Below are 15,324 nucleotides of genomic sequence, written 5' to 3' on the forward strand. Positions count from 1 at the left end.
GCATTGTTGTTTTTCTTCTTGTAGAGCAGTAGTGTATAAAGACATACTAAGAGAAGAGAATAAATTGTAGTATATTCTCATATATGTAGGGAGCAGAAAGCTAGGGTTACATCTAGTTTAAATCTACTCCTAAAATAACAAATGATAAATCCTAGATACAAAAGCTATTCTACAACACTTGTCAAATATAATTGTAATGATCTGATTGTAACATAGCTTGCATTTCTACCCTTTTCAGGCTACAAAAATTGAATATGCATTGCTATTGGTCGTCTGCATGCTAGGATGTTGCGCAAAGGAACGGATTTGATGTGCGGGTAAGCTTAAACGGTTCCAGTTTCTCTCTGAATTTACTTGATTGCTCTATGTATTCTGGAGCATTGCAGTACTTTGCTCCAGTAAATCCTTATTTTGTTCAGATTTGTACTTCTGAAGATCAATGCAGGTTTGGTCGAATAAGTGAGCTGTTTGTCTATGAAAAGTTCTTCGAGTTCCTACAGAACTAGTAGAGGCTACCGACATTTGTGTTGTTTGTAGTATTGATGATATTCAGGTAGGATTGATATTTCCTCTTTCTGATACATGATGCCTAATTTTTGCTTCTCACAAATTCACGAATCACGATGCAAATATACATTCAGATTGGAGAGACGATTTCAGAAAAAACCACAGGGGAGCCATTGCCTCCGTTACGGTTGAGGAACCTACAGTGAGAATGGCTTTCTCAATCAACATTTCACCATTCATGGCCCGTGAGGTATATGGCTGATCATTTATTACAGTTAACGAGTAAAAAACAGTGTTTACTAATTTGTTTAAGGTTAAATGTCCTCTCTTTTGATGGACAGTAAACCTACTACAAGACAGGCTGTACCGTGAACTTGAGCGAAATTTGGCGATGAAATTAAGTTGAAGACAGTGAAACTTCTGATACCTTCGTTGTCAGCGGGCGTGGTACTCTGCATATCACAATATTAATTGATAGAGAACATGTGAGAATTGGGTCCAAACCACAATCAGTGTTTTAAATCTTTTAGGTCCACCCAAGGTTATTTATGAACAAAAGAGTGGATGTTGTTGGAACCTTTTGATCAGGTAATGCCATTACCAAGAAGAGCTAAAAATAATGAATATATATGCTCCATTTCCCTTATTTCTCAGAGTCTTGCATGGATGGTTCTGCAGATTGCTATTGTAGAGGTACCAGAAGAATATATGGGGCCTGTAGTGGAACTTTTTGGTAGACGACATGGACGTATATGATCGATGTGCAGGGGACTGGGTACTGACGTGTATCCTCTTTTTGGCTCTTTCTTCATGTCAAAATCTCTTGCTTCCAGTGAACGTCGTGCCTTTTGGACAAACCAAATGGATTTTCGATCCGTATAAAACAAACTCTCTCCTATTCACTTTGTGGAATTTTTTGTGAAGAAAAATAATCTTGATTTCAAGATGATTTCTTTCTAGTCTGCTACTCAAAACCACTGACTGTATTCTTATTAGGTCATGAAATATACGATACCAACCAGAGGCCTCCTTGGGCTGAGAAATTCATTTCTTACGAATATAATCAAATTCAAACAAGTTATTCCATTACTAATTCTGAATTCAATGCTGGTGCTCGTAGTTGTTCTGGATTCGCTCATGGAATACAGCCTGGACGACTACATAGAATACAGTCAAGAAGATGAACTTGTTGTGTGTGTGAGTTGGCCTAGCGGTAGAGAGGTTAATAATGCCTGAGGCCAAAGGTATCGGGTTCAAGTCCTCTGTGGTGCGGCCTTTAAATTTATGTTCATTTAACCATTAAATAAAAGAAGAAGAAGAAGAAGTAAATATATAGCAATAGCTCCTATATATAGTCTAAGATGCCAGACTCTGTTTATATTCCAAGTCAAGATGAAAAAGATGTAGACATGTTCAAGGTCAAGAAAATGGTTGTAAAGCTGAAAATTCTATTCCTTATTGTAAATTATATGTTAGCCACTAATTTGAAGAAGCTTCTTAAAAAAATGAGACGATTCAAATGAAGAACAAAACGTGTTCCTTCCAATTAGTATCCCGTCCAATCTTCCAAATTGTAATAGTACTTATTAAATATTTCACATTAAAAAGGCATTTTATTCTTTTGGAATCTTGTGCTTTGTTTATTAATGCATGGTGCACCGTGTGCGAGCTGCCATATAAATATACTGAAAAAAGAGATGTATGTTAGTGGTAGATGACATGAGATTTTAAGAAATATACTGAAAATGTTAACTCTGTCTTCGATCACATTACTTATATAGTTCATTTCATTCATTTTTCATGAGTCCCACGACACTTTTACTTCATTCCTTATTTGAGAAACAACATTCACAACTCATCACTTTTTCTATTATCTATTCATGGATCCAATATTTTTTAAATATTTGTTTTTAATGTTGTACTAACTCTTTTATTTATCTCAATTTAATTGAAATGCATAATTCATACTTGTCTTCTCAGAATATTGCCGTATATTGATTCTCAATTCTCCATGTACCAAAGTAATAAGATTGTTAACATCCTCGTCAATGAATTGCCTCATTGTTTGAAATTGAAAGGAAACTATTGAATATTAAGATTAAGTTGATGTGTGAAAATGTATTTATTTGTAAATATATGGTATTGGGATTAAAAAAATAACATGAAAAATAGGTAAAAATCCGTTGAATAATAGAGTGTTACTTATTGTCATAAATTAAATGATCAACTACAATCAGAGCAGTTAGAAAAATTATCGGGTTACAAACCCGTCTCACATCGGATGAGTGAGGGAAGTTGGAAGGTGTATATAATCCATGTCCAACCCCAATTAGTTTGAGGTCTTTTGAAGTGATCCAAAAACAAATCCGTGCGGGCTTGACCCAAAGCGGACAATATCAAACTAATATTGTAGTCGACGGTCCTAACAAGTGGTATCAGAGCCCAGGTGGCTTTGGGTCGGGCCTGGATGAGCCCTGGTAAGGGTCGGACCCTGAAAGACTCGGGTTAGAGTCGGGCCCTGGATGAGCTAGGGGCCAGGGCTGGAACGACCCATGTTCGTGTCGACTGCGTTCCCGATGTGGTCTCGGTTTGAGGGGAGGTTTGTTGGGCTACAAACCCATCCTACATCGGATGAGTGAGGGAAGTTGGAAGGTGGCTTATGGTGGTACTGCTATTTCATGGACTTCTAAGTTGCAGAAGACCGTTGCTTTGTCTACTACGGAGGCTGAATATGTAGCTGCGACGGAGGCAAGCAAGGAGATGGTGTGGTTGCAAAGTTTCTTAGATGAATTTGGGAAGGAAAACAAGAGTAGCAGACTCTACAGTGATAGTCAGAGTGCTATTTTCTTGGCAAAGAATCCAGCGTTTCATTCTGCGACATGTGGAGTTGAAGAATCATTACGTTCGACACCTAGTGGAGATGAAAATCCTGCAACTTGAGAGGATACTTGGAAGTGAGAATCCAGCAGCAGACATGTTTACTAAGGTGGTGACCTTAGAGAAATTGAAGCTATGCATAGCTTCAATTGGCTTTGGAACTAGAAGAGAAGGTTAGGCGATGCTAAGCGGATGCAGGGATGAGATCACGAGGATATGGTGGCGTAGGAGTTGTTAGTCTCCAAGTGGGAGATTGTTAATAATGGAGCCTAAAATATCTCCTACCATATTTAGGATTTGTTTTCTAGAAGTATATTTCCTTGTGATAGATTTATTCCATTGAAGATATTTCCTTGTGGAATATGTTTTCTAGTTTGACTAGAATTAAAGCTCTCTATTCTGCTTATAAATAGAGGTGCCCCCTTAATCCTGAAATTATATAGTGAAATCTTTGGCTTGGCATCGCCCCCACGTAAATACACTTTGTATCGAACTGGGTAAACAATTCGTTGTGTTCATTCTCCTTTATATTCGCGATTGCCTGTGTTTATTGCTCAACAAAAATAAACGACTAAACTAACGGAAAAGGTGCTATTTAGTTCTTCTCAAAAATATTCTTTGGCTGTTGCATTAATTCGACAACGTGTAATTATTTGATTGATGTAATCTAATTATGAATATACTATGTTATACGTTGACCCGTACATAGTAATGGGTCTGATTTTTATGAATTGGTTGATCCATTGGTTTGGTACTTGTACACCAAGTCCCAACAACCGAATCACACATTGATGATTGAACAATCTATTGATTAGATAATATTTGTCTAAGAATAATTCTGCATTACTAAGCAACTAACATAATGATAATCTGTTGAAGTTTCTTTGACAGCAGAGGTCGTGCTCTTGATTCCAACAAACTTTGAACACGTCTCACATAAATTAAAATATTAACAGTTGTTAAAATTACGAATGATATAAATAGTGAAATGATACTATTTAAATGTAGTAATTTAGTAGAAGATGAAATGAATGACGATGATCCTTTAACATTAGTGATAGTGGCTTTTCTGAATTAGGCAAAAAAATTGGTGCGTGCTGCTGTCGTCCGCAAGTCATAAGTAAATATGAATATATGATTAAGCAATAATTGAGATATAACTAGAAGGTTAATACATGCGACCATTAGATTGATAGAATGATATAGTCCTATATATATATAACCATTAACAAATTAAATCCATAATATTTCCTTATATCTTAGACCACATATAAGAACACTCGAAGGTTAATACATGCGACCATTAGATTGATAGAATGATATAGTCCTATATGTATATAACCATTAACAAATTAAATCCATAATATTTCCTTATATCTTAGACCACGTATAAGAACGTGGCAATCATTTTTATTTACTAAATAAATAATTAAATAATATCTACACGACTTGATTTCAGGACTGCAATCGGATTAGGAATCAATTGTGAAGGAGGAAAAATCAATAGAAGTCCACAGAGTCGTAGATTTTTAATTACTATATCGAGTATTTAGTGGATTGATTAATAAGGAGTCCTATTTTTATTTTTTTTGAATTTGAGCCATTTATAATAGAATAAATAAAAGAAAAAATATGGCCATTTTTATCTACGAGATAGTGTAGTTATTGGCCTTCACCATCTAGAAGGATTTATGATTTTAATACAGTATTTCAGAATATTGATTTGTTTTGCAATAGAAACGTTCGAGTATCACATGCTTCGAATTGACAAGGTACCTTTTTTAGGGCAAGGATTTATTTGATTATTATTTTGAAGGAGTCATTTTACTACTATTATTTCATTCAACGCCGAAAAAGTTAGTTTAATGTTTTTAGAATAATAATATTTTCTAGAATTTGTAAAATAAATAGCCGTAACAATAAAATTGCTACAAGAACATGTTTACATAATTAATACGGAGTACAGTACTATAATTTTGATTGTATAATTGGATCTAAATATACGATTTGAATTGTAATATATGATTACTAGACCAATCTATGACTTGTCCGACCAAAAGTTAAAAACATTTAAATTCAAACCTATGGCTAGAGGGCGATATGACATTTATTATCGTAAGAATGTGATTTCTCCGATTTTAATTTTATGAGTTTGCGTAAGTATGGTGGGCTTCTAGAAAGTCGCCCTACTGGCCAACTACTTAACCGCATTCAAATTATGAATTTATTATTGTTTGTAATTACTATATTGCACCTCATTTATCTTATGAGAAATTAAATAGACAGAATTTTTAAGAGTAAGCCGGTAGGTAAACAAAAATCGTTACAGTTTAAGTTCATATTTTTCTAAATTTAGAATGTTTTACTTGATCTGTTTTTCACAATTGTCTGATTTAATTAAAATTGTTGTATATCTATATCGATGTAATTATAATGTAATCTTAAAAAATCATGGTAAAGACAATCAAAGTAATAGGAGAACAAAATAATGTACTACTTCCCTGAGATGGTATTTGCCATGGTCATTCCCATATGTTTAAATTGTATATTGCTCTTAATTTTATAAGTTTGAGCTGTAAATTGTCTACAATTCAGTTGACTGTCGAAATATTCTGTTTCAACATTTTCTTCAATCCCAAACCCCTTTCCCTCCAAGAAATTTCCTTCTCCAGCTCCCAAAATCCTTAGATAAATTAGCCTAATTAAATCTAACATATTGCACAAATTTGTTTCTTTCAAACCTTCATTTTTTTTTTCTTGAGAAAAAACTTGCACTTTTCTCTGGGTATTTGTTTCCCACTAAAAAATTTCAATCTTCAAAAGATCTGTTTCCATTTGCTGTTTGAGTTTCGAACAAACCATTCTATTTTCACGTCTTTTTTCATTCCTTGATTCTCACGAAGTCCAGTGCTACTTATCTTCAATCTTTGGCTTATTGATCAAGAAAAGTGAGAATTTTCAAATATTGTTGCGCCTGTTGGTCAAAGATTGAAACTTTATCCTCTTTTTGATTTATCTGCTTTGATTGATCAGAGATCCATTGATTCTGAGAATTCCCATTGGCCGAAAACCAGAAAGAGAAAGACAAAGGGTTTGATTTAGTGAAACAATGGGAAATTGTTGTGCAACGCCACAAACATCCGATGAGAAGTTGAACGGAAAGCATAAAAGAAATCCATTTGCAACGGATTACGGCGTGCCAAATGGTGGCCGCAAATCCTATGTGCTGAGCAATCCAACAGGGCATAATCTGGAGGAGGTTTATGAGCTCGGCCGCGAGCTCGGGCGGGGGGAGTTTGGGGTGACTTACATGTGCACTGACAAGGCGACAGGGGAGAAATTCGCCTGCAAATCCATCTCCAAGAAGAAGCTGAGGACTAGGGTGGATATTGATGATGTTAGGAGGGAGGTTGAGATCATGAGGAAACTGCCTAACCACCCCAACATTGTCAGCTTGAAGGATGCCTATGAGGATGATCATGCTGTGCACTTGGTTATGGAGCTCTGTGAGGGTGGTGAGCTCTTTGATAGGATTGTTGCTAGAGGGCATTACACGGAGAGGGCTGCTGCGGCCGTGACTCGGACCATCGTTGAAGTGATTCAGGTGAAGGGTCTCATTTAATTTGTCTTGTGATGAGGTTTATGTGTTTGTTTTTATCTTGGTTGCTTTGGTGGACGATGATTTCTATGTTTATGGATCAAGATTTGGAATGTTCTTGCTCTTTTGTGTTTGGATTACTTACTATAGTAGATTTCAAATGGTGCTCAAAATGTTTGATAATTATGTGATTCCAAATGGTTATTAGTTCAATGTTGATTGGTGCCGATTCTTGGATGTTTGCTGTTTTCTGTTTGTTGCACTATTCTATGTCTATATAGGTTTAGTCCAATTAGTGGTGTGGATTGTGAAATGCATGATGTGAAGCAACAAAAATATATTCTTAAAGGTGATCTATCCGTTTGCAGGTATGCCATCAGCATGGGGTTATGCACCGTGATCTCAAGCCCGAAAACTTCTTGTTCGCCAACATGAAGGAAACAACACCACTTAAGGCCATTGATTTTGGACTTTCAGTCTTCTTCAATCCCGGTAACAAGATGCTCATTATTTCTTTCCTTCAATTCTTGGATCTCCCACTCCTATATATTAATCTGTTTCAACATTGTACAGGACAAAGATTCAACGAGATCGTGGGAAGTCCTTACTATATGGCCCCAGAGGTTCTAAAGAGAAACTATGGTCCAGAAGTAGATGTCTGGAGTGCTGGTGTCATCCTCTACATATTGTTGTGTGGTTTCCCGCCTTTTTGGGCCGGTTAGTTAGCTTGCCCGACCTCTCGAGATACATACTTTCACTTATAACTGATCCTAGTTCAAGTTTGATATTGCTTTTGTTAACTAGTTTGATTTAGACTGATATAATTTGAGTGTATTATTACTGCAATTCGTTGATATAAAATTTACGTCTAACTGCAGAAACTGAACAAGGTGTGGCTCAAGCAATCATTCGTTCGGATGTGAAATTCAAACGGGATCCTTGGCCTAAGGTCTCCGATAAAGCCAAGGACCTGGTCAAGAAGATGCTCAACCCAGACCCAAAACAGCGGCCTACAGCACAGGAAGTTTTAGGTAATGAAAAATTGGTGAATTGTGCAAACCCCTTGCTCATCTTCCAGCTATCTGCTAACGAGTGTATCTGCTCCGTTGCAGATCATCCTTGGTTGCAGAACGCAAAAAGTGCTCCTAATGTTTCTCTGGGTGAAACTGTAAGAGCTAGACTGAAACAATTCTCCACTATGAACAAGCTCAAGAAGAGAGCTTTAAGGGTAACCTCATGTCTCTGGACTTGCATTAGCTGGTTGTGTTGCACACGCGTTATCTTTGCTAAGTCTCTTTCGCAAACGCAGGTCATTGCTCAGCATTTATCCGTGGAGGAAGTGGCCGGAATCAAAGATGGATTCCAGATGATGGACACTAGCAAGAGGGGGAAAATAGACATGAATGAGTTGAGAGCCGGTCTGCACAAGCTTGGCCATCATATTCCAGAAACTGACATTCAGTTTCTCATGGAAGCTGTAAGTGTACCTGTTTCATAGTCTCTTCATCGGACTCTAGATTTTGATGAGACGGTCGCCTCACATTTGTCCTTGTTCCCAATCTGCTGTGCAGGGTGATGTGGACAAGGATGGTTTCCTCGACTATGGTGAGTTTGTGGCGATATCTGTGCACCTGAGGAAGATGGGCAGCGATGATCATTTACGAAAGGCCTTTGAGTTCTTTGATAAAAACGAGACTGGCTATATAGAGATCGAAGAACTGAGGGACTCCCTCACAGATGAGGCAGAGGCGTTGAGTGAAGAAGTCATCAATGCCATTATCCAAGATGTAGACACAGATAAGGTCCGGTTTTTTTTTCGTTGCTTTCTTGTGTTTTCTAATGTTTCGCCTCATCAAAGTGAAGTATGCGTATAAACAATGTGTGAGCAGGACGGGCGCATAAGTTATGAGGAGTTTGCGGCCATGATGAAGGCTGGGACGGACTGGAGGAAGGCGTCGAGGCAGTATTCGAGAGAGCGGTACAACAGCCTCAGCCAAAAGCTGATGAAAGATGGATCTCTTCAGATGGCCAATGTCCCTAGCTAGGAAGAAGTTAACTGGTGTTGATATGGTTTTTGTATGAATTCCTCTTGGTTTTGGTCAAGACTAGAAAAAATAGGTTGCAAGTGTTGGTTTAGATTTTGTTTTAAGAAAATATGAGTTGTAATTATTTTCTGCTACAAAATATTCGGTTAATATATACAAATTTTTTAATGTTTCTCCATTATTTCTCTTCTCCCTTCCATGACTACAAGATCATTTTATCAGTCGCTTGGGATGGAAATGCAAGATTAAAAAAAAAACCATTTAAATTTTAAGACTAAGAAATCTATTTAGTCCATGAATCTTACTAATGGATGTTGCAATTTTTCCTTTTACAATATTGCTCATAAAATTATAATGTTTCTGCGGTGGTAATGCTTTTTGTAATTATATAAATTTATTTTATCATAGATGAATAGTGCAAATTGATTTTTAGTTTCTACTAGAATAAGAAGGATTGTAATGGGCCAAAATGTGTTGGTAAATGGTGATGGGCTTTGATTAATACTCCTAGTACTGTAATTGATGAATAAATATAGCCTTTTCTCTTCTAATATTGTTCACACAAAATAAAATAATTTGTGGTCGGCGTAAATAAAATAAATTGATTTTAAATGATTAGTAATAAATTTATGCGATCAAATTAAAAGAGTTGTCGACATTATAACTCTGGTCCCACAAAAATTATTTAGCCGTCTACATGCGTCACGATTGAGACAGTGATTTATTATTGGTATGGTTTGTCACAAATCAGAAACCATCCTAAAAATGCATCTATGCATTGGGTCACATGTTGCTTTTTGCAGTTGGTGATGGGGAAATGAAATCCATCAGAAATTTTTATAAGATAATCTACCATTAACTTACAAGATTTAAATTATTGCTAGAAAATATGTATATATCATAATTGGGGTTTAATAAATCCTATTGAACAATTGTAAAACTACACTAAAACAGAAAGAAGTTACAATTGACACACCAAAAATTAGGACAGAACATCCAAAGGACTACCATCTAAATCTGATTTATTTCCGATTTCATATCATTATAATATGGAACAATAGAAATATGAGTATTATCATATTTCATACTTATATATGTCCTTATACAAATATGAAATAACTAAAACTTAAGGCGCACCAAGTAAAATCATGAATTAAAACAAAATGTATTATTGAATTATTCCATGAAAGAGAGCCTAACACCACTGAATTTACAACAAGTGGAGTGAAATAATAGATGAAAATGATCATTAGTTATTTGTCTATATCTCAAATTATGAACTTATGCTTGTGCACTTATTCAATATTCCATCTGTCAATTTGCACATAAAAGAACAAACTAATTTCCATCATCATACACAATATTTCAATCTTTACTCTCAACCTTGCAATTTTTTCACACATGAGGCATCATCATGAAGTAGAATTGGGGGTCAAATTTATTTCTTTTCCAGCTATGTAATAGTGTACCAATCAAAGATTGTGACAAGTTAATCTCCTAACTTTTATTTATGTATAAATAGATTTTTGAATGGTGTGTGAAATCGAGGTTAATTTTTTCTTTCCAAATCGGATTCATTAATCCGGACGGTTTGCTGAGTAAAAAAATAAGATTATTTTACAGATTATTACTTGAATCTAATATTTATAATTATGTTATTTGGAAAAAAAATATTGGCACTATAGTATTATTTTGACCGAAAAGATAATCTCATATGAAATGGTTAAAACTTTGGCCAGATAGAGCTTAAAACCACCAGAATTAAAATTTCACCCAACCTACCCCGATCTAAAAATCTACTATAATTTTTGAATAATACTCCATATCACTTTAATATCTCAATAGCCTACAAATTTAGATTAGTCGATAACGATTCTAGGAGTTCTTTTGTAGGGATTGAGCCTATTATTGTTCTAGATATATAGTGACAACAGATATGTCTTGATTGAAACGTATATAAAGTTTCTTGGGGTTATATGATCAATGCAAGTAATAATTAACAGAGATATACTATCTCTATCAAATTAATCACGCATATTGTATACATTTAATATGAGATCAATTATTTAGCAGTGATGATAATAGTTTCTTTGGCTACTACCATAAGTTAACGAAGAAAATCTTATGTCGGCAAATTACATAATATGTGATCAATATTAAAAAACTTATCTTTTAAAATCATAAAAAATTGGGACACACCTATTTGTATTGGAAAATTTTGAAAAAAATTACTATTACAATTTAGAATGACAAAGCGTGATTAGAGCATCCACATTCATGCTCTTGCATCTGGACCCACTTTTATTCATTTTTTACTCTCTGCTCTTCCGCAGGAGCACAACACCCACGTCCATGCTCTTCCGCAAGAGCATGCTCAATGGTCCATCATTCTATTATTCGATTTAAATACTTCAATTACTAAAAACATTTCCACAATATTAAAATGCATTAAAAATACCTGAAATACTATTACAAATTACTAAAAATTAATAATTATATAATTAAAATCTAAAAAATTAAAAATTACATAATTAAATCCTAAAAATTGAGGTTGAGAGAGTTGTTTGGTATAGTATGATTTTTTGTGTTGAAATGAAGGTATTTATAGATAAAAGAGTGAATTTTGGGATAAAAATAATGAAAAAATAAATTGCGAGTGTGAAAAAAATGGATATATTTTATTGGGAAGTGGGAAAATATTTTTTTTATTAAATCTGAATTTTCAAATTTTTTCAAATTAAAAAAAAATGATAAACCAACAACAATTCAGAGCATACCACGTCGATTGCTCGTGCTCTTGCCGTCGGCACGTCGGTGCTCTTAGCTAAGAGCAGGGCCGTGCAGTCGGCAAGAGCACGGCTCTTGCCGTGTTGTCGGCACGGCGAGTGCTCTTACATAAGAGCACCGCTGTGAATGCTTTTAAGTTGAAGACAAATTAATGTAATAAAACAGCTATACATTAGCATAACTCAAACTGAACTTGATGTTAACCAGTCCCATCAACCTCACCCAATAATACAACAAGAGGAAGACATATTTTCGCCATTTGTATGTAAACCCCATTCTCTAGCATGGGTCACCATTTTGTTCTTTTGTTTCTTTTTTCTTATTCTTTTGCTCAGGAAGGGTATGTAAGGGTTGGGGGTTATAAGGGTTGAGGGTCGGTCGTGATTAGACGATCTAACTAAATAATTCATGTACATTCAACCCAACTACATAAATCTATTATATATATGTAAACTTTGCTTTTAGTAGTGATCTATCATTAAATCTCATACCTCCACTGATTAAACCATTCTAAGTATTCTTTATGTTTTTTTTTTATGAATTTAGAAAGGCTCAAAATCAGAAATGGCGAGCAGAGGTCCAACGTACAAAAGAGATTCAACACGCTACCAAAAACAACAAAGTAATAACTAACAAAAAGACCTACGAAACCAAAAAAAAAAAACACAACAAAAACCAAGCAACAACACCTCAAGGACGCAACCAAAGAAAACAGAGAAAGAAAAGTCTATCCACAAGCTTCACCAAGCAACATAGTAGTAGTACTTTTTAAGCTCCGCTCCAACCTCTGATATTTCTCAAATCTTCTGTTGATGAATTGAGTGAGAGTGCAAACCTTGGGCACCAACTCTTAATCCACGAGTGAAGCCGCAAAATTAACATTTTCTTCTCGAAGTCCAATTTGGTTCAAAACCTTGAAATATCATTTATTCCGAATAACTAAATCGACCATGATATCACGTAAAATAAGGAGATCCACAACTTCCTGTCAAACTTGCGAAAAAGAGTGCCCAACCAAGATAGGAAGCATGCTATTGGCTCTTTGGGCAAACAAAAAGAAATATTCCACTAGTTGCAGCATTGGTACCAAAGGCTACTAGAGACTCCGCAGCTGAAAATGTGTTCCAAGGTCTTCGGCTCCTCCTTGCAAAAAATATATCGATCATCTTAAATTCTTTATGTTTCACTTTCTTCTTTCATATGAAATAAATCACAAAGTAAATTAGAATATTTATGAAAAAAAAATTTAATTCGCAATAAACACGCACGAAGGGTGAGAGAGTATTTTTTTTACGACAAATGATTTAATAATTGTTTACTTTGTTTGCACGTTATTCAACATTTGGAGAACAATCCCCCGTGACTAGGCATGAGCATCTTGCTTAGAGAAATATGGCCCCATCCGTTTTAAATGGAAAACTCAAGACCAACGATAGACTGATCAGTAGACGAAGCATACACTACAAAAAAATTCGCTGATTAGCAGCAGATTTTAGCAGTGGAGGAAAGTCTATTACTAATAGTGACGGAATAGTAATGGATTGTCCGCTGGAAGAAATAGTACCGGAATTTGAAGCGGATATTCATTATATTTTGGCGGTATAATAGCGTGCCATAGTTAGTGGGGGATTTAGCAACAAATTGGTACCTGCTACAATTTAGCAACGGAAACTTTCGCTACTATTGATTATATCTTTATTAAAAAATTCAAAATTGGAAAAATTAATGTCTTAGCAACGGATTCTTTGTCGTTACTAAATAGCAGCGGAGAATGGTCGTTGCAAAACCTGTATCGGACCGAATCTCTGCTAAATCGTGACTAGGATTTAATTAGGTTTTAAATTTATTTAAATTTCACCACGTCTCACGTTCACACTTAATTAAACACAATTCCAACTTTTAATCAACACAATTTCTTTCTATGTATGTATATTAAGTTGTTAATCAACACAATTTCTTCACATTTTGAAGTAATATTGTCAACACAATTTCACTTCTTCACTGTTTTAGGCCTGACCTTTCCCGAATATATTAGTAGTCATAGTTTGATGCATAGCCTCTTGTTTTCCTTTCACTGCCAATATTTATTATGCATACATAATTGTTTATGTATAGGATTAGGGGATGAAAATTGGGTTTAGTTTTCTAATAGAAGGAGTGTATTTATTTTCTGCATTTCTCCCATTCATGAGCAAGACAATTTATATATGTATAGGGATTAGGGGAATCTTTTATTAAGTAACATGTTGTCTAACTAGGGGGATTTTTTTATATAATATTGAAGCCATTGACATATTATTTTTGTCTACACTGATTTATTCAAACCAACAATGAGGGATTTGATTCTTGATGATTGGATGTTACATTTTTTGTTCTATTGTATTTGAGTAATGATTGCTTCCTTATAGCTTCGTAATTAACATAAAGCAACTGATTAGCAAGAAAGAAAGTAAATGATTAACAAGTGGAGATGTTTTAAATGGTAAATGGTCATAGTAAATGAGCAATATGAAGTGCAGTAGCAAATGATTAACAAGTACAGATGTTTTAAATGGTAAATGGTCATAGCAAATGAGCAATATGAAGTATAATTACTGCAGTTTCTTATCGTAGATGTTTTGTGTACTTATAAAAGCATTAGTAATATTGATGAATTAGGACTCAATTTATCACAAGTATTGACATTCTGTTTTCCTGTAGTTTCTTTCCATAGAGAGATACATCACATGAGCTTATCAAGGTCAATATTTACTATTGCATCATTGTTATACATCTAAATGGTTTTCCCCTTAAATCTAAATGGAACTAATTATTTGCAGTATACAATTGATTATCCATGAATGCGTACGCTGGCTCATCACTTTAATTGATTGTCATGTTTGTGATTAGATAATTTAGATTGTTAGTTTTCTATAAATTTCTATTCTTAATAAATTTTCAGGTCTAACTTTATCATTGTTGCTAAAGAAAAAAGAATAAGCAAAAGATAAGTTAAGAGAAGAGTTTAATACAAAGGTTAGCATCTTTATCTTGTTTCTTTATGCTTTTTAGTACCATGACCCTAATATGGGCAGTAATACTCAGTATATTGTTTATAGGAGCATTTTAGGGTGTGGATGGTGGTTAGGCTTGGGATGGAGCCTTGTCGGCTTCACCTACCCAATTTGATGTGAGGTGAGGTGATTTTGTGCTTTGATTATGAATGCTAGTTAGTTAAGAGTTTGTACTATAGTAAGAATTATGGAATGACGAGTCAGCAATTGGACCGCAAACTTGATGAGATGGAAGAAAAATTCAATGATGTGCGCGAGAAGAGAATGAAATTAGAGGAAGATATGACGATTCTAAATGAGAGGATGCACCAGTTCATGTCCCGTAGTCCTATAACTCCCATTGTTCAGTCTCGTAGTCATGATTCTAAAGAATTATGAGTTTGCCCACTGTTTTGTACTATCAGCTTTCTTTCAAAGTCATGACAATATCGAACTTCATGTAATTTGCAAAATACAT

At 34.9% G+C, this 15,324-nt stretch overlaps 1 protein-coding gene across 3 annotated transcripts; it reads left to right on the top strand.

The window, feature by feature from the left end:
• Window positions 1-5,955: 5,955 nt before the first annotated feature.
• CPK32 (calcium-dependent protein kinase 32) lies at window positions 5,956-9,205 on the top strand. 3 transcript variants are annotated; one of them, XM_089061354.1, is made up of 8 exons: window positions 5,956-6,332; window positions 6,418-6,988; window positions 7,351-7,699; window positions 7,861-8,013; window positions 8,095-8,210; window positions 8,292-8,459; window positions 8,554-8,784; window positions 8,872-9,205. In XM_089061354.1, the coding sequence occupies exons 2-8, from the start codon at window positions 6,494-6,496 to the stop codon at window positions 9,025-9,027; spliced, it is 1,668 nt and encodes a 555-aa protein (XP_088917480.1). In that variant the 5' UTR covers window positions 5,956-6,332; window positions 6,418-6,493; the 3' UTR covers window positions 9,028-9,205. The 3 variants fall into 3 exon arrangements, with proteins under 3 accessions (XP_088917480.1, XP_088917479.1, XP_047958050.2); XM_048102093.2 differs by having other exon boundaries at window positions 5,960-6,988; window positions 7,351-7,474; window positions 7,556-7,699; XM_089061353.1 differs by having other exon boundaries at window positions 5,956-6,988.
• Window positions 9,206-15,324: the final 6,119 nt, after the last annotated feature.

Source organism: Salvia hispanica, chromosome 6 (assembly GCF_029641045.1).
Source record: "Salvia hispanica isolate PSC_SH4W2 chromosome 6, Shi_PSC_v1, whole genome shotgun sequence".
Taxonomy (NCBI): domain Eukaryota; kingdom Viridiplantae; phylum Streptophyta; class Magnoliopsida; order Lamiales; family Lamiaceae; genus Salvia; species Salvia hispanica.

Excerpts from the sequence above, each read along its gene's own strand:
- CPK32 (XM_089061353.1), top strand. The coding sequence starts at position 6,494 with ATGGGAAATTGTTGTGCAACGCCACAAACATCCGATGAGAAGTTGAAC. Across the intron at positions 6,989-7,350 it reads CCATCGTTGAAGTGATTCAG|GTATGCCATCAGCATGGGGT; the intron begins GTGAAGGGTCTC and ends ATCCGTTTGCAG. Across the intron at positions 8,460-8,553 it reads TTCAGTTTCTCATGGAAGCT|GGTGATGTGGACAAGGATGG; the intron begins GTAAGTGTACCT and ends TCTGCTGTGCAG.